Here is a 23,586-nt window from a genome sequence, read left to right as displayed (position 1 = left end):
TCGAGCTGTTTTGCAAGGAGGAATGGGAAAAAATGTCAGTCTCTCGATGTGCAAAACTGATAGAGACATACCCCAAGCGACTTACAGCTGTAATCGCAGCAAAAGGTGGCGCTACAAAGTATTAACTTAAGGGGGCTGAATAATTTTGCACGCCCAATTTTTCAGTTTTTGATTTGTTAAAAAAGTTTGAAATATCCAATAAATGTCGTTCCACTTCATGATTGTGTCCCACTTGTTGTTGAGTCTTCACAAAAAAATACAGTTTTATATCTTTATGTTTGAAGCCTGAAATGTGGCAAAAGGTCGCAAAGTTCAAGGGGGCCGAATACTTTCGCAAGGCACTGTAAATTAACTATATATACAAACGTATGTGGACACCCCTTCAAATGAGTGGATTTGTCTATTTTAGCCACACCCATTGCTGACAGGTGTATAAAAATCGAGCACACAGCCATGCAATCACCATAGTCAAAAATTGGCAGTAGAATGGTCTTACTGAAGAGCTCAGTGACTTTCAACGTATCAGCGTCATAGGGTACCACCTTTCCAACAAGTCAGTTGGTCAAATTTCTACCCTGCTAGAGCTGCCCCGGTCAACTGTAAGTGCTGTTGTGTGAAGTGGAAATGTCCCGGAGCAAAAACGGCTCAGCCGCGAAGTGGTAGGACACACAAACTCACAGAACGGGACCAGTAGTGCTGAAGCGTGTAGCATGTAAAAATGGTCTGTCCTCAGTTGCAACATCAACTTCCAAACTGCCTCTGGAAGCAACACAATAACTTTGTTGGGAGCTTCATGAAATGAGTTTCCATGACCAAGCAGTCGCCCACAAGCCTAAGATCACCATGAACAATGGCAAGCGTCGGCTGGAGTGGTGTACAGCGCTCTAACATTGGACTCTGGTGTATGAGGAATAATGGTCTGGGGCTGTTTTTTATGGTTCGGGCTAGGTCCCTTTGTTCCAGTGAAGAGAGATCTTAACACTGCAGGACACAATGACATTCTATACGATTCTGTGCTTCCAACTTGTGGCAACAGTTTGGGGAATGGCCTTTCCTTTTTCATCATTACAAAGCCCCCATACACAAAGCGAGGTCCATACAGAAATAGTTTGTCTAGATCGGTGTGGAAGAACTTGACTTGCCTAGACAGAGCCCTGACCTCAACCCCATCAAACACCTTTGGGATGAATTGGAACGCCAACTGCGAGCCAGGGCCCATCACCCAACATCAGGGCCCGACCTCGAATGCTCTTATGGCTGAATGGAAGTAAGTCCCCGCAGCAATGTTCCAACATCTAGTGGAAAGCCTTCCCAGAAGCCTTGACTAGAATACAGTATATACATATGACGTGGGTAAAACAGTATGTAAACATTATTAAAGGGACCAGTGTTCAATGACTATGTACATAGGGCAGCAGTCTAAGGTGCAGGGTTGAGTACCGGGTGGTAGCCGGCTAATAACAGTGACTAAAGTTCAGGGCAGGGCGCTGGGTGGATGCCAGCTAGTGGTAACTATTTAACAGTCGGAAGGACTGAAAATAGAAGCTGTATTTTCAGTCTCTTGGTCCCAGCTTTGACGCACCTGGGCTGTCTTGGCTGAGGTTCTTGATGATCTTCTTGCAGTTGCTGTACCAGGCGGTGATACAGCCCGACAGGGTGCTCTCAATGGTGCATCTGTAGAAGTTTGTGAGTCTTGGGTGCCAAGCCACATTTCTTCAGCCTTCTGAGGTTGAAGAGGTGCTTTTGCACCTTTTTCAACAGACTGTTTGTGTGGACAGACCATTTCAGGCTGTCAGTAATGTGAGCGCAGAGGAACTTGAAGCTTTTCACCCTCTCCAACTGCGTCCCCATCAATTTGGGGTGGCACCTTGACATAGAAGGAGAGGTTATATATGCCTGACACCACTCCGCCATGGCCCTCACCACCTCCCTTACGGGTTATGGACAGGTGCAGTCAGGTAGCAGGAGGGGTGGAGTGCACTCAACCCATGTGTCCAACAGGCAGAGTTCAATAACTACAGGCAGATGTGAGATGCAGGAGGATGGCACTCTTCTCATACCACTGTAGACAACTGTCCAATTCAAAGCTTCCTCCAAGCTTTGCATTGGTCAGTAGCCTACAGAGTAATATGAGAAGAGTGCAATTGCTGAACATACAGTTGAAGTCGGAAGTTTGCAAACACTTAGGTTGGAGTCATTAAAACTCACTTTTCAACCACTCCACACATTTCATGTTAACAAACTATAGTTTTGGCAACTTGGTTAGGTTACTTTAGGTTACTTTGTGCATGACACAAGTTATTTTTCCAACAATTGTTTACAGACAGTTTATTTATCTTGTAATTCACTGTATCACAATTCCAGTGGGTCAGAAGTTTACTTACACTATGTTGACTGTGCCTTTAAACAGCACAGGAAAATTATGTAATGGCTTTAGAAGCTTCTGTTGGGCTAATTGACATAATTTGAGTCAATTGGAGGTGTACCTGTGGATGCATTTCAAGGCCTGCCTTCAAACTCAGTGCCTCTTTGTTTGACATCATGGGAAAATCAAAATAAATCAGCCAAGACCTCAGAAAAAAATTCTAGACCGCCACAAGTCTTGTTCATTCTTGGGAGCAATTTCCAAACACCTGAAGGTACCACGTTCATCTGTACAAACAATAGTATGCAAGTATAATCACCATGGGAACACGCAGCCATCATACCACTCAGGAAGGAGACGCATTCTGTCTCCTAGAGATGAACGTACTTTGGTGGGAAAAGTGCATGCTGGATGCTTGCAAGCCGAAGAACCCCATCCCAACCGTGAAGCACGGGGTGGCAGCATCATGTTGTGGGGGTGTTTTGCTGCAGGAGGGACTGTGCACTTCACAAAATAGATGGCATCCTGAGGTAGGAAAATTATGTGGATATATTGAAGCAACATCTCAAGACATCAGTCGAGAAGTTAAAGCTTGGTCACAAATGGGTCTTCCAAATGGACAATAACCCCAAGCATACTTCCAAAGTTGTGGCAAAATGGCTTAAGGACAACAAAGTCAAGTATTGGAGTGGTCATCACAAAGCCCTGACCTCAATCCTATAGAGAATTTGTGGGTAGAACTGAAAATGCATGTGTGAGCAAGGAGGCCTACAAACCTGACTCCGTTACACCAGCTCTGTCAGGAGGAATCTGCCAAAATTCACCCAACTTTTTTGGGGAGCTTGTGGAAGGCTACCCGAAACGTTTCACCCAAGTTAAACAATTTAAAGGCAGTATATGTAAACTTCTGACCCACTGGGAAGGCGATGAAAGAAATAAAAGCTGAAATAAATCATTCTCTCTACTATTATTCTGACATTTGACATTCTTAAAATAAAGTGGTGATCCTCACTGACCTAAAACAGGGAATTTTTACGAGGATTAAATGTCAGGAATTTTGAAAAACTGAGTTTAAATGTATTTGGCTAAGGTGTATGTAAACTTCTGACTTCAACTGTATGTGGCTATTCTAAACGAAGTGTAACAGTTCCATGTAGAATAAACCATACTTCACATAATACTGTAGAAGCTGTGTTCTGCTAATATAACAATGTAATATAACAAATACACCTTCCTGTATGGTGTCCTGTATAAGACAGGAGTTCCCTAAAATATTGTAGGAATACACTGGGTAACCCCCTTACTGATAGTACCATTCAATTAAATAATAGCAAAATACATATAAAAAGTTATACGTGTCTTGTTTAATTTTAATGCTAAGAAGTGCAAGGTCTCTCCCAATTCGGACATCAGTGTCAACCTGTATTTCAGTCAGAGGACTCCATTTCAAAGCATCTGTTCTGTCCATCTGTAGAAAATCGAGGAGGAGTTGATGCGTGACATAGGTATTGAAGGGGTGATATTACTAAATACTTGTCATGCGCTGTCTTATTGGTAATCACCCTTCTGAGGTGTTTGCCAATGCCTGCTGGGCATGGCGGCGTAGATCGGCTCCAGGCCCCCCTCGTCACAGATACTGGTCATGAAGGAGCCGGACTTCGGCTTCCTATATGTGACCCTGCTCCTATATCACAGAGGGAGGGAGAAAGACTGTCACCATACAGTCATGGAAGCCAACAGTAAATACACAGTTAAACATAGCCAATTAGAGATCCTGATTCACAAGGGACATGTGCCAGCATGACACTGACTGGTTGGCATTACTCACTTTGACCTAGGAGTAGTTCATTGGCACAGTGGAAGGGGGCACCTCCTTACAATATAAAAGACATACGTCAGCACTGGTTACATTGTCAGTGGTGGTTAGGGTAATTCCAGGACAGGTGGTTTTTATTTTTGTACCATTATTTAACTAGGCAAGTCAGTTAAGAACAAATTCTTATTTTCAATGACGGCCTAGGAACAATGGGTTAACTGCCTGTTCAGGGGCAGAATGACAGATTTGTACCTTGTCAGCTCGGGGATTTGAACTTGCAACCTTTCAGTTACTAGTCCAACACTCTAACCACTAGGCTACATTGCCACCGCAATCATTGACCTGATCAAATGTGACCAACGGGTTTAATTATATATATTATTTTTTAGGCAAGTCAGTTAAGAACAAATTCTTATTTTCAATGACGGCCTAGGAACAATGGGTTAACTGCCTGTTCAGGGGCAGAATGACAGATTTGTACCTTGTCAGCTCGGGGATTTGAACTTGCAACCTTTCAGTTACTAGTCCAACACTCTAACCACTAGGCTACATTGCCACCGCAATCATTGACCTGATCAAATGTGACCAACGGGTTTAATTATATATATTATTTTTTAGGCAAGTCAGTTAAGAACAAATTCTTATTTACAATGACGGCCTACCGGGGAACAGTGGGTTAACTGCCTTGTTCATGGGCAGAACGACAGATTTTTACCTTGTCAGCTCAGGGATTCGATCCAGCAACCTTTCGGTTACTGGCCCAACGCTCGAACCACTAGGCTACCTGCCGCCCCAAAATTGAAATTAGTTGGCTGATTTTTGCTTGACGCTTTGCTGGGATTTAATTCTGTCATACCAGAAAGTCTCTCGACTCCCTTCGTAGTAACAAGAGGAGTGGTCAATGTACTGAGTTGGTCTCTGTCTGAAATCCCAGATGTAGGGCAAAGGCACTGGAACATTGTTAATGGGGGCGGAGGGTGTTAACAGTGGACTGTAGTGCCACGATGACCAGTGCCACGTAATCAGCTCATTGGCCTAGTTGAGGATCACGAAAACATTCCACATTCAATGTCAAACTGATGCTGTTGCCTCGGTCGACCCAATATAGAAGAAAATAATAATTTTAAACCTCTACTTGAGGTTTTCAATTCATGACATGACCCTGAATTAAGTTGCAAAAGAAATGAACACAGCCCTGCTCAAAAAAAAATGACGCAGCATTAATGTTGTCCAAGAAAGCCTTCGAGGTATAGCCTAGGTTCTTTTTCAACCGAGAGCTCAGCTTTAGCCCCTGATAAGGACAATCCTTTACATCGCATCAGAGAACTGATGTCCCCTCTCTCCCTTTAGTGTTCTCCACTGGTCTCCTGCTGCTGGTATTAATAGTATCTGGATGGGCCTGTGTGGTGAGAGGAGGTTGTCTCCCGTCCCCGTAAATATTGCATGGTTTCCCCTGAGTGCTCTGGAATGCGAGAGTGGAATGAGGAAGAAAAATAAGGGAAGATGGAGGTCATGGCTGTAACTTGACTGTGTGTCTGACAAGGGGACATATGTGACGATATTTGTTCATTTGTATAGGTAGTTGTAGTTATTATTTAGTAGTTTTATGCTGTTAATCGAAGTTTTAGTCGTATTATTAATATTATTAGACAGTTGACATAGTTGTTACTAAGTATTGTTTTTCTGTTGTTTTTTTAAACATTTGGATAAAATACAAGATATATAAATATGGGTTACTAGCCTATATATAACAGAGGGTGGCTGCCTGATCTGGTCTTTGACACAGGTTTGTTATTAGGGTAGAGCGATTACTTATCTCTCTCTCGCGTTGTGAAGGTGTTCCACAGCCATAGTAAGATTGGTAGCGTTCATCTAAAAACTAGTTTTGGTCCTTCAGGACATATTGAGAATCCATTCCTCTCCTCTCTGCCTGAGCCTCTGTCGCTACACATTCCAGTGTCAATGTTTCCCAGTCAAACCCAATACCTCGCATGCTTTTGCTCTGAGTACAACAGGAATGCTAAAGGAAGCTCATTCTTTTCATCATTTCCTCATGGCTGAACTTCAGTCACCTTGCTCATTGTACTTTAAGAATGTCTCGGGGGGGTGTGTGCGTATTTGTTGTTCTTTGTTTATTCAGTGTGCTTTTCTTTACTGCTGAAGTTGCCTTTCTCGTTGAATATCTCACGAGTGTGTATGTAGGCATATGTGTCTGCCATGTGTTTTCACTGTGTGTATGTTTTTCCTCATTGCACTTCAAGTAGGGCTACTTTCATTGGAGGTAAATTACACGGGGTAGGGTCAGATAGAGAAGGGTGGATGGTGTACAATGTACGTACACTGAGCATTTTACCACCAGGACAGCAGCAACCATCTTATGACCCCTGCTGGAGAGCGAGACGTTCCCAAACTGCAGAGGTGTTGTCTGTTTAGTACTCTGTTTTTTTACTGGTGCTCTACTCCGCCTCCGCATGAGCTATTTGTAGCATTCTAGTATTTAAAATAAGTGGGGAAAAATGCTCAAATGAAATGAGTTGACACGAAAAGGCCTGAGATTGAAAACAACATTAAAACAGGGTTTTCTGTAGCAAAACTGTTTTCTACGGTGTGCCTCTAATGCAGGGGTCTCCGACCTTTTTCTAGCACGAGAAAATGAAATGTTGCAAGCTACTCAGTTTTTATAGCGTTCAAATAGGCACATTCTTCTCTTCACCTCTTCCCTGCAACTTTTTCCCAGGTCCTTGGTATACAAGAGATGCGTTTTCTGTCAATATACCTGGTAAAAAAAACTAAGGGGGTCCCATTAAATTATATTTAGTGTTTTCATGAATTCTGTTTTCTCTATTTAATTTTTCCTGATTTGGGATATTTTCCCCCCAGTTTTTCTTCTCAATATTACAATTATTCAGAGAGAAACAACAAAAATGGATGTTCTGAATCCATGGCAACGCTTAAGTCACATCAGAAGACCACTTTTGGTTGAAACACAAAGTGTAATTACCCTTTTTCAATTACACATCTAGCAAGAGAGGAATGTGTCGGTCTAGTGACTTTTCTGCTGTTACTTCTGCAGCACACATCGTGGCAGAGTTTGCAAAACAATCCGCCGCCCAATTTGATGAAATAATCTAGAAGTAGTAGATATTGTACTGTCAGGTAAGCCGCCTTTGCAGCTAACATTTAATTGAGAAGGTTTTGGGGGGAAAACCTGTCTACCCATAAGATGGTTATCATTAGCATCGCTAACTGGCTACATACAGAGTGATAGACAAACACGCGCATCAAACAGACAGACGGGAACAATATTGCTGGACATTTTATTGGCAGATATTGTGTTACGTTTGGCTTTTTAAGCCAATAGTGGCTAACCAGGGGTGAGAACGTCAATGTTGCTTTGATTGGATCGTAGCCGGGAGCTTTGTTAATGACAGTTTGCAGTTTTGATTGACCAGCTACTCATAAGTGGGCTGAGAGCTGCTGGAAGCTCGCGATCTACCCTAAAGAATATGACCCAGGCCATAGAGGGGGGGGGGAACAGCCTGTACGACCTTGTTTTACAATTTGGAACAAATGCTGTATAGCCTTTTTCCACACACAAAGTGGTGTGTGCAGTCTATGTTCAACTCTTATGTCCCTGTCTCCCTCCAGGGCCAGTGGTGTATGTACTAGACCTGTTTGACCGGCTCATCTCCAAGGCCTGTCCCTTTGCCGCCGCCGGCATCATGGTGGGCTCCATCTACTGGACCGCCGTCACGTACGGGGCTGTCACTGTCATGCAGGTGAGACCATCTCACACACACACACACACACACACACACACACACACACACACACACTAGGGTTTCCGTAAGGAAACAACGTGACCGGGAAGATTTTAATTTACCGGCCATTTGAGAAGTTTACCGGGACACATATGCATTGGATGCGTAACCCGTAAGGGCGTCCACCAATGGTACTCAAAATGACAGAAATCACATTTAAAGATTATGGTAACTCATCTTAACAGAACAGGCAACTCCTGTTATGAAGCAGCCAATAAAATATCATTTTCAAACATTTGCCGAAGTGCATCTGATGCGAGCAGTTCCATATTAGAAACTTAGAAAGCGGGGGGATCTAAAGATGCAACAACTAGAATGGGTTGCTAATAAACTCAACAAAAAAAGAAACATCTTCTCCACTCAACTGCGTTTATTTTCAGCGAACTTAACATGTGTAAATATTTGTTTGAACTTAACTATATTCAACAACTGAAACATAAACTGAACAAGGTCCGCAGACATGTGACTAACAGAAATGGAACAATGTGTCTCTGAACAAATGGGGGGTCAAAATCAAAAGTGACAGTCAGTATCTGGTGTGGTCACCAGCTGCATTAAGTACTGCAGTGCATCTCCTCATGGACTGCACCAGGTTTGCCAGTTCTTGCTGTGAGATGTTACCCCACTCTTCCACCAAGGCACCTGCAAGTTCCCAGACATTTCTGGGGGAAATGGCCCTAGCCCTCACCCTCCGATCCAACAGGTCCCACACGTGCTCAATGGGATGAGATCTGGGCTCTTCGCTGGTCATGGCAGAACACTAACATTCCTGTCTTGCAGGAAATCACACACAGAACGAGCAGTATGGCTGGTGGCATTGTCATGCTGGAGGGTCATGTCAGGATGAGTCTGCAGGAAGGGTACCACATGAGGGAAGAGGATGTCTTCCCTGTAACGCACAGTGTTGAGATTGCCTGCAATGACAACAAGCTTAGTCCGATGATGCTGTGACACACCGCCCCAAACCATGACGGACCCTCCACCTCCAAATCAATCCCGCTCCAGAGTACAGGCCTCGGTGTAACGCTCATTCCTTTGACGATATACGCGAATCCGACCATCACCCCTGGTGAGACACAACCGCGACTCGTCAGTGAAGAGCACTTTTTGCCAGTCCTGTCTGGTCCAGCAACAGTGGGTTTGTGCCAGTAGGCGACATTGTTGCTGGTGATGTCTGGTGAGGACCTGCCTTACAACAGGCCCACAAGCCCTCAGTCCAGCCTCTCTCAGCCTGTTGCGGACAGTCTGAGCACTGATGGAGGGATTGTGCGTTCCTGGTGTAACTCGGGCAGTTGTTGTTGCCGTCCTGTACCTGTCCCGCAGGTGTGATGTTCGAATGTACCAGTCCTGTGCAGGCGTTGTTACACATGGTCTGCCACTGCAAGGACGATCAGCCATCTGTCCTGTCTACCGTCTGTAAACAGTTAGTGTCTTAACGACCATTCCACAGGTGCTTATTCATTAATTGTTTATGGTTCATTGAAGAAGCATGGGAAACAGTGTTTAAACCCTTTACAATGAAAATCTGTGAAGTAATTTGGATTTTTACGAATTATCTTTGAAAGACAGGGTCCTGAAAAAATGACATTATTTTTTTTGCTGAGTTTAACAAGGCTTGTGCCTTTGGCTTCCGGGCAACAAAAGAAAGTTGATATGAAAACCAAAAGAAACGGAGAGAAATACTGGTTTCAATGGCATATGAGAAAGTCTTTATGAAAGGAATTGCCTCTACTTTTCTATGATCAGATTTTTACCTAGGCTACTTTGAAGCAAGGCTCATAATATGAAGTAATACGTTTAGGTTTCAAACAATTAAAGGGTGTCTGCACTTCCTGATTTAGCCTCGTTTTAGATTTGGTTAATTAAGAAACGCTACCGGCCATGACTGAATTCAAATGTGAGTTTGTTTCGTGGTGTGGTTTGATGTGGATGTCTGTGGGAAGGGTAAGCCAAATTATTTTGCCAGTTAGCTTCAGCCGGGTGGTGTGCGACTGTGGCAAAGTTAGGCTATCCAAAGTCAAACTATCTCTAGGGATAGTTAGGGACCAGGGATTAACATGGGTAATCCAGGATCCTGTCACATTTCCCCAAAAAATAAAATGACAAGACCTGGGAAATTACAACATTTTCCCCAAAGTCGAACTAACGTAATGTATTTTGTGGAATTGCATGCACAGCAGCAAATTACCCCAAAAATGTATAGCACATTATGCAAACAGGTTGAAGCATTTAGCCTAGCGTATTTTCTTCGTACAAGGTCGCCATAAATTCAAAACACATGTGTTATTGACACTGCCGGACTGCACACGTGACCCAAATGCAGTTAGTAAACCCCTACTGTATAGCCTATAACATTTTGCTTGCTTCCTTGAGCAGTCAATGTGACTCTTAAGATAATCACATTTGATAGGCCTATGTACAATTCACTACATAGGTATCTCTGTCACAGACATGAATTCTGTAACAATTCAGAGGCAGGAGGGAAATCTCCTGTCCTAGAGCCTAGGCCAGTGTTCCCCAACTGGTTTTATTTGGGCCCCCAAGTTCTCTGAGCAAAACTAATTTGTTGGACATAAAAAACTGTAAAAACACCAGGAAATCAGCTCCAAACCCCTCTTATCTCAGAATCATGGCATATGACCATATCTTGGTTTTACGCACACCTTAAATTATATTATTTAAGCTACTCCCTTAAATGGGCAGAAAACCCAGTTCATCTCCATCGTTTAATTAAGTTCATGGGTCATTTATAACAAAACCTTTCAATATTGCCAATCATTTCCATGACTATTTCACAAGTGAAGTGGAAAAGCTCAGAAGTGAATTGACATTGCACAGTGAACCATCATATTTTTGCATTAAAACTCCTTAGTTGCCCTGGCTGTGTGTTTCGGGTCGTTGTCGTGCTGGAAGATCTTGCGATACATGGCCCCATCCATCCTCCCCTCAATACGGTGCAGTCGTCCTGTCCCCTTTGCAGAAAAGCATCCCCAAAGAATGATGTTTCCACCTCATTGCTTCATGGTTGGGATGGTGTTCTTGGGGTTGTACTCATCCTTCTTCCTCCAAACACGGCGAGTGGAGTTTAGACCAAAAAGCTCTATTTTTGTTTCTTCAGACCACATGACCTTCTCCCATTCCTCCTCTGGATCATCCAGATGGTCATTGGAACACTTCTGACGGGCCTGGACATGCGCTGGCTTGAGCAGGGGGACCTTGCGTGTGCTGCAGGATTTTAATCCATGACGGCGTAGTGTGTTACTAATGGTTTTCTTTGAGACTGTGGTCCCAGCTCTCTTCAGGTCATTGACCAGGTCCTGCTGTGTAGTTCTGGGCTGATCCCTCACCTTCCTCATGATCATTGATGCCCCACGAGGTGAGATCTTGCATGGAGCCCCAGACCGAGGGTGATTGACCGTCATCTTGAACTTCTTCCATTTTCTAATAATTGCGCCAACAGTTGTTGCCTTCTCACCAAGCTGCTTGCCTATTGTCCTGTTGTCCATCCCAGCCTTGTGCAGGTCTACAATTTTATTCCTGATGTCCTTACACAGCTCTCTGGTCTTGGCCATTGTGGAGAGGTTGGAGTCTGTTTGATTGAGTGTGTGGACAGGTGTCTTTTATACAGGTAACAAGTTCAAACAGGTGCAGTTAATAAAGGTGATCAAATACTTATGTCATGCAATAAAATGCTAATTAATTACTTAAAAATCATACAATGTGATTTTCTGAATGTTTGTTTTAGATTCCGTCTCACACAGTTGAAGTGTACCTATGATAAAAATTACAGACCTCTACATGCTTTGTAAGTAGGAAAACCTGCAAAATTGGCAGCGTATCAGATACTTGTTCTCCCCACTGTATGTAAAGTACAGTGTCCCGCAGGGCAGTTGCCTTGGGCAGTTACTCTTCTCTGTTTTTACAAATGATTTGCCACTGGTCTTACACAAAGCTAGAATTAATGACTATGCGGATTATTCCACACTATATGTCAGCACCCAAAGTCAGTGAGCTCACTGAAATTCTAAATAAGCAGTTACAGTCAGTGTCAGAATGGGAGATTAATAATAAACGGGTCTTAAATAAAACTAAAATAATTGTATTTGGTTCAAAACATTCTTGAAGACCTAAAACCTCAAGTGGAGTTTTCCATAAAGTTTGAGACCATTGATCAAGTTAAGGAAGCTACATTCATAGGCATACCATTGGATGTTCAATTATCATGGTCAAGTCATATTGGCAAAGTTGTTGTGAAGATGGGGAGGTGTATGTCTGTTATAAAAATATGTATTTATTTTACCAGGTAAAGGTTAAATAAATAAAATGGACATACCCCTGTTTATAAGAATATGTTCTGTGTTTTTTACACACAAATCAACTGTAGTAGCTGTCCCTGACTAAAACAAAATATTGGTCGACCAAGACATGTATTTTTCCATATACAGAGACACCCTATGTGTTTTAATAAAACCCACAATGACTCAAGAGGGAGCCAGAGATCGAGATGGCCTAACCAGAAGAAAAAAGCCTGTTCCCAGCCCTCCTCCTCCCGCTGCCCGTTGGCCTTCGCAGATTCTGCCGTTACACACCTGAAGTTGCCAGGAATAGGCTACACCAGGGGTTGGCGCCCTTTTCCATTTGGAGTGTCAATTTATCTTACCATTTCGATTGATCTGCATGCCTGTTGTGATTTTCAGATGCTAATTTTTGTGGAACAGTTTAATTTATAATAGTCTATCTCAAAGTCATTGTCTGTGGTTAATCTACATTCTATCTAAATGAAAATTATAAAATCTTAAAGTAACTTCTGTTGCCATTGCCAACTATGTAAAAGTAGCCTACATAAAGCCAACAAATAAAAACATTGCACCCTGCAGGTAGAAAATATCCTGAAAAAAATAAATATCCTATAAATCCCATTGCTGGACACGTATCAACTGTCGGCCCGAAGCTCACGCAAACAAACTTGCGACATTGTATAAAATATTCTGGGCCATTAGAGTTTCCCACGCCAGTGAGCTCGGGACAGACACAGCTGAAGGCTATTTGTTCAAGGGATAATAAATAATCCGGTATTTTATGACGTTTCCACTGGATCAGAGCATTACATTTTTCCCTTCCATGCCGAGTGGTTATCAAAAGGGAGAGAGTTGTGAATATTTTTCAAATACATTGAGGAACTATTGTCATTCTCAATGGATTCTTAACAGGCTTTGTTTACTTGCTGTTTTGAGGTGAATAAAAAATACTTTGAGAAGTTTCACAATACTAGTCAAATACTATGACATCTCAAACTGTGCGTGTCCTTACTCAACATTGACAGGAGTGCTCCAAACAAAAGACAATGAATAAATTGCCAAAACCCGTAAATTTAATTTAAATAAACCAAAACTTGTTTCTCACAAGTGTAGCATATGTTGTGAGATCTGCAAAAGTGTCCACTCTGACAATGAGAACATTAAACGAATGAAATAATAATATATTGAATGCATTAACAGAAATTACCGTAACCAAAGAAACATTGTAGATTAGAACAAACATTGTAGATCTTGTCCCATCTCGATTACTGTCTGGTAATATGGTCAAGTGCAGCGAAGAAAGCCCTAGCAAAGCTGCAGCTGGTTCAGAACAGAGCAGCACGCCCTTGCCCTTAACTGCACATACAGAACTAACATCAACAACATGCACACCAATCTTTCCTGGTTGTGGGTTGACGAGAGATTAACTGCTTCTCTTCTAGTTTTTATGAGAAATATAACTGTGACTAAAATTCCAGATTGTCTGCATAATCAAATAACATTCAGCGCAGACACCCGTACATACCACCACCAGGGGTCTCTTCACAGTCACCAAGTCCAAAACAAATGCACGGACTCGCACCATATTATACAGAGGCATGATCGCATGGAACCCCCTTCCATCTCCAATTACTCTAGCAACAGCAAAATTACTTACAAAAAAACCGGATTAAACAACATCTTATGGAACGCCGATGACTGTGAGGGGACACACACAAACGCACACACACACACTCCTCGCTATTTTTATTGAATTGTTTGCATAGTTTTTGTTGTATCTTTGTATTTTAAATTTGTGTGACAGTGTCAGTGTTTTGTTACTTGTCTTTTTGTTTTGTGGATCCCAGGAAGAGTAGCTGATGCTTCTGCAAAAGTGAATGGGGATCCAACTAAACAAAGCTAAACAAATGGGGACATCTGATTTTTGCAGTACTTCCTGTGACTCTAGGGATACATTTTTATTATTCTCGGTATTGAAACTTGGTAGATTTTCTGGAAAATATTAATCCCTGTTAGGGACATCAATAAATTACACAATGTAACTAGCCCCATGGGGATATAGAATGTCAAACCAAATTGATGGGTCAAATGCAGCTGCGCTCCGAATTGATGATTACTTAGGTGCTTCCAGCTGTGGGCAGCATTAAACCCAACCCATGGAAAACTGTTACGATACCCTTCATTCCAATTTCTTCCTATCTCGCAAATATATCTGTTTTGGACGAGACTGACTTCATGACCAAACTATTTACACTTTTTTGAAAATGTTGACACTAGAATAAATCCTTCTGGCTCATATCAATGCCACATAGGCCAATTTGTAAATGACAAGTTGCATTTTAGGAGCAGTCGCTATTTAAGTATATGTTTTCAAAATGCATACTGCCTCCAGTTGAGAGGCACGCTTCAATTACCAGTTGAGAAATAAAACAACTGTTAAACACGTGATTGCATTTAAAATTCTTGCGCAATGACTGGACTTCTAAAAACACGTTTCACTCCAGCAGCAAACAAGCTGAGGAGCTGCAACAGCAGTTCTAGTGCTGTCTGACAAGTGATATTCCGCTCAAAATAGGCTCTGTACGCTGTGCGCGTGTGATAAATAAGATGCACGATGACCTTGTGATCATATACAAATGTAAGCGTCTTTTTATTATGCGTGGGAATAGTTGGGAACAGATTTCAAAAATGTAAATCATTTGGAGCTGATTTCCTGGTGTTTTTACAGTATTTTATATCCAACAATTGTAAAATAAATACAAATTTGCTCAGAAAACCTGGGGGAGGCTAATAAAGCCACCCATGGGCCAAATTTGTCCCACGCCACCAGTTGGGGAACCCTGCTATAGACCGATAAGCATAAATGTCAAATGTATTTACATCGACTGATTTTTCCATCTATGAATAAAAAATAACGGTAGGATTTTTCTTCCAGTCAATTTGGCCGGCAACAATTTTGTATATCGGCGAAAAGCTGTCAGTTACCTGGCTGACGGAAACCCACACACACACACTGAGGGTTAAATCCACAATATTTATCCTTAACGTTATTGTCTTCTGACGGCTTTCGTCGTCTTCCTAGTGTGGCCGTGTTGATCGATTTAGACTATGGCTGCATTTTGAAATGGCAGTGCACTACATAGGTAACAGGGTGCCATTTCAGACGCACCTTATCGTCAAGCTATCCATATTCACCACGGTGTCCGCTCTGTCCCGGTTGCCCAGGTGGTGGGCCATAAGGAGGGCCTGGATGTGATGGAGCGGGCAGACCCCTTGTTCCTGCTCATCGGCCTGCCCACCATCCCCGTCATGCTGATCCTGGGGAAGATGATCCGCTGGGAAGACTACGTGCTGCGCCTCTGGAGGAAGTACTCCAACAAGCTGCAGATCCTCAACAGCATCTTCCCAGGTCAGAACGGACACATTGGTAGGGATGCAAACCGTTCTGCAGCAACGGTCTTCTACTACAATGGGGTGGAATTCCGTGAATTCGTTGTGTGTGTGTGTGTGTATAATGAAGTGTGGGTGATGAAGATGTAATTATGTACTTGATGGAGGATGCTAACAGTGTTAAAGGTTGTTGTAATGTTGTGTGATGATTGTGGCGTGAGCAGTGTGTGTGTGTGGGGATATGAGAACGCTGAGAGGTGGTCCTGTCCATTGGGGCTTGTGGTGGTGATGTGGAGGTCCAGTAGCAGTGAGTTTTTCCACTGAACTCATCATCAGGGACAGTGATTGATGTGGGGAGAAACCGGACCCCAGGGTTCAGCTGGAACCTTCAACCTTTTCTCCCTGCAGTCTCAGCTTGCTGGGCAAGAGCAGGCGTACATCTTTACCCCCCACTCGGCTGCCCGAAATAAAGATACTGGCACAGACTGGTGCAGATATTACTCAGTGGCTGGCACACCTTTTTTCTCTCATCACTTGATGAATGTGTGTCTTGTGTAACATAGCCAGCTGTGTAAAGATGTACTAGCAAAACAACACCCACAATGCACCTCACCCATCCTGACCTTGCCCTCTCTTCTCTGTCTCTCTCAGGGATTGGGTGTCCGGTGCCTCGTATCCCGGCGGAGGCCAGCCCCCTGGCAGACCACGTGTCAGCCACAAGGATCCTGTGTGGTGCCCTGGTATTCCCTACCATCGCCACCATCGTGGGCAAACTCATGTTCAGCAGTGTCAACTCCAACCTGCAGAGGACCATTCTGGTGAGTAACCCAAACTGTCAGGCATACACACAGACAGTAGGCGTGGGGTCTTGGCCATTGTAGTTATTTTGACAACATATTCTTCCTATATTAGTGATTGCAGGTTTTTTTTGCAATGGCAATACCTGTACTAGCTCCTACCCGCTACTGGCCCATTTTGATGTAACTGTGCGTTAGCTGGCAGTTGGCTGTAAGTTAATTAGTAGTTATTCCTCATGAATTTAGGATGTAGGAATGTACCCTGCAAGGCAGGCTGTAGTCAACTTGACAACTGGATGTAGTCTATCACAGTGCCATCCGTTTTGTCACCATAGCCCCATATAATACCCACCACACCGACCTGCATGCTCTTGTTGGCTGGCCCTCACTACATATTTGTCGCCAAACCCACTGGCTCCAGGTCATCTATAAGTCTTTGCTGGGTAAAGCCCTGCCTTATCTCAGCTCACTGGTCACCATAGCAACACCCACCCGTAGCACGCGCTCCAGCAGGTATATTTCACTGGTCACCCCCAAAGCCAGCACTTCCTTTGGCTGCCTTTCCTTCCAGTTCTCTGCTGCCAATGACTGGAACGAATTTCAAAAATCGCTTGAGTCTTATATCTCCCTCTAACTTTAAGCATCAGCTGTCAGAGCAGCTTACCGATCACTGTACCTGTACACAACCCATCTGTAAATAGCCCACCCAACTACCTCATCCTCATATTGTTATTTATCCTCTTGTTCTTTTGCACCCCAGTATCTCTACTTGCACGTCGCCATCTGCACATCTGTCACTCCAGTGTTGATGCTAAATTGTAATTATTTTGCCTCTATGGCCTATTTATTGCCTTACCTCTCTACTCTTCTACATTTGCACACACTGTACATAGATGTTTCTATTGTGTTGACTGTACATTTGTACAATTGACTGTACATTTGTTTATGTGTAACTGTTGTTTTTGTCGCACTGCTTTGCTTTATCTTGGCCAGGTCACAGTTGTAAATGAGAACTTGTTCTCGGCTGGCCTACCTGGTTAAATAAAGGTGAAATAAAATAAATAAAACCAGGACTTTATGTCTCCTTGTGATCCGCCACCCCTGTGGGCCCCACACACACACCTGAGAGGGCGCTGACAGCCAGGTAACCAGAGTAGCAGAGCTCGTCTGTCATATGACCCGCGCTGCCCCCTCTGGACATTGCAACCCCCCTGCCCCACGCAAACACTCACACTCAAGTTCCCTTTAAACTCACTTAGCATTAGAGCAACAAAACCACCTGATCTCATGGTTCTATTAGTAAATTACTCAATGGAGGCTTTGTTGGCACTGACATGCAGAGGGGTACATGTATTGTCCTAGGGCAGGTTATAGTGAACCGTTTTAAGGATATACTGTTTATTCCCTGGCTACTACAGTATTAGAGAACTACACAGAGTACAAAACATTAAGAACATCAATTTATTGGGCCATGGACTCTACAAAGTAGACTTAGTTGTGTCAAGTTGGCTGGATGTCCTTTGGGTGGTGGATCATTCTTTATACACATGGGAAACTGTTGAGCGTGTAAAAACACAGAGGGGTTGCAGTTCTTGACACATTCAAACCGGTGCGCCTGGAACCTACTACCAAAGGCACTTCAAATGTTTTGCCTTGCCCATTTACCCTCTGAATGGCACACATACAATCCATGTCTCAAGGCTTACAAATCCTTCGTTAACCTGTCTCCTCCCTTTTCATCTACACTGATTTGAGGTGGATTTAACAAGTGACGCCAATAAGGGATCATAGCTTTCACCTGGTCCGTCTGTCATGGAAAGAGCAGCTGTTCCTAATGTTTTGTACAATCAGTGTATCTTGTGTAGCAAATAGAAAAACCAGACAGAGCAGCAAGATAAATGATTTGACGCATGAGCCGAGTGTTGGTGACCCCTCTTTGGCACTCTGCTTTACCCTTAGTTATTTTTGTCCTGTCTGCAGGGTGGGATTGCGTTTGTGGCTGTCAAGGGAGCGTTCAAGGTGTACTTCAAACAGCAGCAGTACCAGAGGCAAGCCCACCGCAAGATCCTCAACTTTACCGAGGCAGAGGAGGCCTGAGAAGGGGCATGGACAGACAGACATATTGATACACAGGGGGAGTGGACGGAGCATGACGGTGAACTCTGAGCAGGAACATTGTCGGACAGACAGATTGACGGACTTAGGGATCATTGGCGCCCCCCAAACTCTTACACCTCTCTAAGTAGCCTCGCCTCACCTCGTTCTGTTTCTGCTCTTTAGGGAGTCATCGTCGTATGCGGCTGACATTCGTGCTGTATGATTATCACCATGTTCTATTTTGTTTTTAAAACATTCAAAGGAGAAGAGACGAGACAAGAACACTGATACAGACATGCGTGCGTGCAAACACACACACACACACACACACACACACACACACACACACACAGAGAGAGTGCTCATGTATATTCCACACAGGAGCTCTTTTTTTTTGTTGTGGAATGTGACTTGTAACTGCTATTTTGCTGTAGCAATATTTGTTTGTTTTAATCAAGTAACCAGTGCTGGTTGTACTTTAAAAAGATACATCTGGGGCACATGTAATTATTAGACAGGAAAGTTTTATAAATAATTGTCTTACTGTTAATTTTGCAGTTTTGAAATTTGCCAATGAGGAACATTGTTTCCCTGTATTGAATGCGTTTTAAGAGAAATTAGATTTTTTTATCACTAAAGGATGATTATTTGAATGGGAAATAACTTTTTACCTGCTCCTGTTGCCACGTTTCCATTGGTAAATATCCAATATACATACTCTCAATTATTTAGAAGCACAGTACAAACATAAGTGTGATTGTCTGTACATACATTCATTGCACAATATGTATCAGCTAAAACATTCAAGGGTATTTTTTTGTTGTCAAATGCCTAGAAGTGTTGTCATTAGTTCTGTTTGTAGTTGATTTTGTGTAATTGTCTTCTACTCATGAGATGACAGAGAATGTGATGTGCAAGCCTGCAATGTGGAGGTGGGTGGATGATATAGACCTGACACGTGCCGCATTACCTTCTAAATGAGAGCATAAAATTACATGTCCACTGAATAAAGGTGAGATTTGTGTCTCTTCTTTTAACCCAAATCGCATATTCCGCCACATATTTCCTTGCTGACGCCACCACTTGCTTTGTTTTTTAGTGTGTGTGTATATATATTATATATATGCTCAAGGCAGTCACGTAATAACCCATTCTGTAACTACTCTTTCTTCTAAAAGTGCGGTATAACCAGTATACTGTACATTACGTGTGTGAAAAAGGCCATAAACCAATCATTTGAATATTTAATATTATTGTGCACATCTCTTTTAGCTGTGCCTGGTAGACAGACATGCTCCAATAATCTGCTGTGGTCAACTCAGCTTTTACATTAACTCTAAAGAAAATATATTATGCCAAAAGTGACATTGAAGTTATTAATTGTATTGTACAGACATTGTTTCTCAATTTATAGTTTCGTGGTGGATTGTGAATAAATGTATTTTTTCAAACCTTGAAGTGGATGTGTTCATGCTAAAATCCGGGGGCCTCGTTTATAGAACGGATTTAAGATCAATTTTGATCTTACACATGGTTTTCTGCATAAATCAGATTTAAGTTATTTAGAAAACCGTACTTTGATGTGGAAATGGTCTTCTCTACTTAAAGTCTAGACTTGACATAGGTAATTTACCTGCTGGTTATGTAGGGGTGTTGCTGTTTGGGACCCATAAGCATCCAAGCCTGTGGTGAACATTGCACTAGCTTTATGAACAATTTGTTAGGAATGATCAATTAAAAGTGAGGAATTAATTGCCAGATGCAAGGTGTTTTGAATTAAAAACGGGATGCGATGTTCTATAAATAGTGTCAAATTAGAAAAAAAAGTAAACATGCCTGTTCTTGCGTTATTGGAAAACATTGAAAACCATGCTTTAGAAGGGAGAGTTTTCAGAGACCGGAATTACTTTTTTGCGCATGATGATCCATGGCTTATAAATCGTTATCGTCTCCCAATAAATGTTCTGTTAGATTTGTGCGCAGATTTAGCCCCTAATCTGGAAAGGAAGATACTCTGTCATCATGCTATACCCGTATCTGTCCAAGTACTGTCCACTCTGCGATTCCTCGCTACTGGGACATTCCAGGAGGAAATGAGTGACAGTTCGTGGATATCACAGCCATCATTCAGCCGCATCCTGCCACAAGTGATCTCATCTTCCAAAAAGTTTGCTTTTCTCTTTTAGTCCATTCCTGACTAAACCCTCATTTGTGCTAGCATTCTATAAGGGGAAATCACTGATTGTAAATTAATTTGAGATTTATAGATCTTACAACCTACTAAAGAAAGTTTTTTATGCTCAGTATCTTTTATGAATCAAACGTAAGCACACCGTCGGAAGTTATCTTACGACTAAGTTCAAGTATAAATATAACATTTTTATATATATTGTAGGACTGATTCAATCCAAATTTCAGAAACATGAACAAGGGGCTAATATGGCTCAAAAACAGCTTGAATTAATCACTATTTCATAGTATATGGGTGAAAGATGAGTCTATACTACTTTAGCATAGTGTGTTCTTCTGAGGCAGTCATATTTGGGATACATATCCTGCATTGACTGGTGTCTATCTTTTAACTATTTGTTCCAGTATAGTCATTTATTAATCACACAGGAGGAAATAAAAACTAAACGTTTCAGCATTACTGAGCCATGAACATGTCTGCACCAACCAATCAGCCAATTGACAGCAGTTTCAAATCAAATTTTATGTCACAGGTAACCGCTTACCTACAACTGAGTCTCCCAGAAACTCCTTCCATTAGGACAGTTTCAAATGATCAGGCTGGTATTCATTAGGGCACACCATTTGAAAACAAGCATTTCTTATCTGACAAGTTCAGGTAGTCCCTTCTGGTTTCAGTAATTTCAGTCAAATGAATAGTACCCAGTTTCTCAAAGTGAACCCACATCTAGTTATTCCCTTATTTGAGTCTGTACTGATAACTTATCATCATCCCTCCTTTAAAACAATGCAGCATTAAGTTAACATGAGAACGTATGGGAGAGCACATAAACCTGATATTTGCTGCATTATATTGGTTGGCGCCAGCTTGACTTAGAAAAGCTTGTTAACACCTGAGTCCAGGCTATGCTTTACACAGACATGGCAATGACATGACTCAAATCCACACAGAAAACAGCCAGTTACGCTTTTCAATATCAATGTGTCCGTTTTTAGGCTGGATGAGAGCAAGGACCCGAGAACGCAGTGCAGTGTGTGTCCCCTCTACATAACAGTACCGAGACCATTTATGTTTAAATCCACACTGCTCTCCAATTCAGAAGAGTTTATTGCTTAGTGAGAAGTGCATATTGAGAAACAGGCCTAACTACAACTTCACCCTCCATACATGGGCCTCTTTTGAACCCCTACAGCCAAAACATGATTATTTAAAAACCGGTTTTCTGAGAAAATACTAGACTGAAAATCAGTTTACCCCACCAGACATTCTAAAACAGTCCTATTTAACATTTTTCTGAAGGACAGCATCCCCACTGAGCACAGATGTTGGTTCAATGTAATTTTCATTGAAATGACATGGAAACAAAGCTGATCCAACCAGTGTGCCCAGTGGGTCTTTAAGCGTGCCGCCACAATCATGTTCCAAGTCTGACCCACAGAGACAAAGTGCAGTTGGCTGACTGTCAAACTCCACACACACACTGCTGTGCTGTGCATCCAGCTGAATGCACCAGCTATAGAGTTAAATCTCTATTGCTCCAGCTTTGTAAAACTTTCACTGCCAGAGAATGACCAATCGCCACCCCCCTTTCAAAGTCACAAGCTAAGTCTCAAAATGGAGAAAGATGGGGGGGGCTATGCAAGAAATCAGTAGTCAAACACTTGATTAAAATAACAATGTTAATAATATAAGCTATAAAACAAATTTGACCCGAAACAATTAAATACAGACATTTAAAATGTTTATTTTTCTTCAATCTCAAATAAAAGCAGAAAGCAAAAGATTGAGGTACCCTGAGATGATGCTCAGATAATACAACCCTGTGGAAAACACTAGTTAAAAAAAAGCTTCATGAACACGCCTTTCCACCAAATAAGCAGTTTTAAAACAACTCCTCAAAAGGGCCCCGACATTTTACTAGTTTAAATAAAAAAGAAGTCAGATCTCAAAAGGTGTACATTATGGATTAAAACAGAAACATTTCCATAAGGCTGATATCATTGTTTTTGCCATAAAACAGAAATTGTCTAAAATTGTGTGTTGCACAGTCATTATTTAAACACAAAGTGTCTTCGTGATAACAATTCGGCCAGTTGTCACCGTGCCGACGCATCGCACGAGTACATAAGAGAAATGTATGTGTCCAGCGTGTTTGAAATTAAATGTGCACCCTTGCAGAGCTAACCACCTACTTCAACAGCTTCACAACACCATAATCATTAACTAACTGTTTATTCTCACCACAGCAGCATGTCCTTGTGGCTAAGCTGAATAAAAACACTTCCATCATGAAGTATCAAGGGGTACTTGTACTGGTTTACAGGGTTCTGGCCTTGAGGTTCTTTAAGTCAGTTCTATTCCTCTACAAACATTCTATACAATGTCGGGAATGTGTGTTGGTGGGGTTTTCGATGAGACTAAAACAAAAATGAGTTTGTGTGTGACCTCTACTATCACACTGAGCTATGATGAGAACCACAGCTAAGTTGTATGAATCACACGCACTTCCAAGCACCTCTAGTGGCCTCTCCAGTTTACACACACGTCAGATGAGTGTGTTCCAGACTCCAGTTACCACAGGGGGCAGAGAGGGACAGAGCAGGGTCCCCCAGCAACCTCCCATGCTGCTTGGTCCTCACAGTTTGGCAGCCATGAAGTTGATGTGAGTGAATGGCTTGGCCAGGGGAAAGAGGGGCAGGCTCCTCTTGAACTCTGTCATGTCCTGCACCAACGTAGGCTGCAGAGAGAGAGATGGACAGGTCAGTATGTTACACACCAACACTGCTGTGCTAATGGAACACAAAGAAAGGT

General features: G+C 42.4%; 2 protein-coding genes across 9 annotated transcripts in view; one reads left to right on the top strand and one right to left on the bottom strand.

Moving 5' to 3' along the window:
- The window catches only part of marchf5 (membrane-associated ring finger (C3HC4) 5), a 68,549-nt gene extending 48,507 nt beyond the window's left edge, over positions 1 to 20,042 (top strand). For 2 of the 4 annotated variants that reach the window (XM_021580240.3, XM_090216659.1), the window contains exons 3-6: positions 7,830 to 7,960; positions 15,526 to 15,727; positions 16,342 to 16,508; positions 18,468 to 20,042. In XM_021580240.3, the coding sequence (XP_021435915.1) occupies positions 7,830 to 7,960; positions 15,526 to 15,727; positions 16,342 to 16,508; positions 18,468 to 18,584 (617 nt within the window). In that variant the 3' untranslated portion in view covers positions 18,585 to 20,042. The remainder of the gene's footprint in view (positions 1 to 7,829; positions 7,961 to 15,525; positions 15,728 to 16,341; positions 16,509 to 18,467) is intronic. The other 2 variants (XM_021580241.3, XM_090216660.1) reach the window with 1 other exon arrangement.
- Positions 20,043 to 22,499: 2,457 nt separating this feature from the next.
- LOC110502301 (insulin-degrading enzyme) overlaps positions 22,500 to 23,586 on the bottom strand; it is a 49,531-nt gene continuing 48,444 nt past the window's right edge. For all 5 annotated transcript variants that reach the window (XR_016490912.1, XM_036959922.2, XM_090216649.1 and 2 more), the window contains one exon: positions 22,500 to 23,512. Coding sequence is in view for 4 of the 5 variants with exons in the window: in XM_036959922.2 (XP_036815817.2) it covers positions 23,411 to 23,512 (102 nt within the window). In the remaining variant the exon portion in view is untranslated. The remainder of the gene's footprint in view (positions 23,513 to 23,586) is intronic.

Source organism: Oncorhynchus mykiss, chromosome 23, assembly GCF_057628025.1.
Source record: "Oncorhynchus mykiss isolate SJ-2025 chromosome 23, ASM5762802v1, whole genome shotgun sequence".
NCBI classification, from domain to species: domain Eukaryota; kingdom Metazoa; phylum Chordata; class Actinopteri; order Salmoniformes; family Salmonidae; genus Oncorhynchus; species Oncorhynchus mykiss.
Note: the sequence above shows the minus strand (reverse complement) of the source record. Positions and strands in the feature narration are given on the sequence as shown.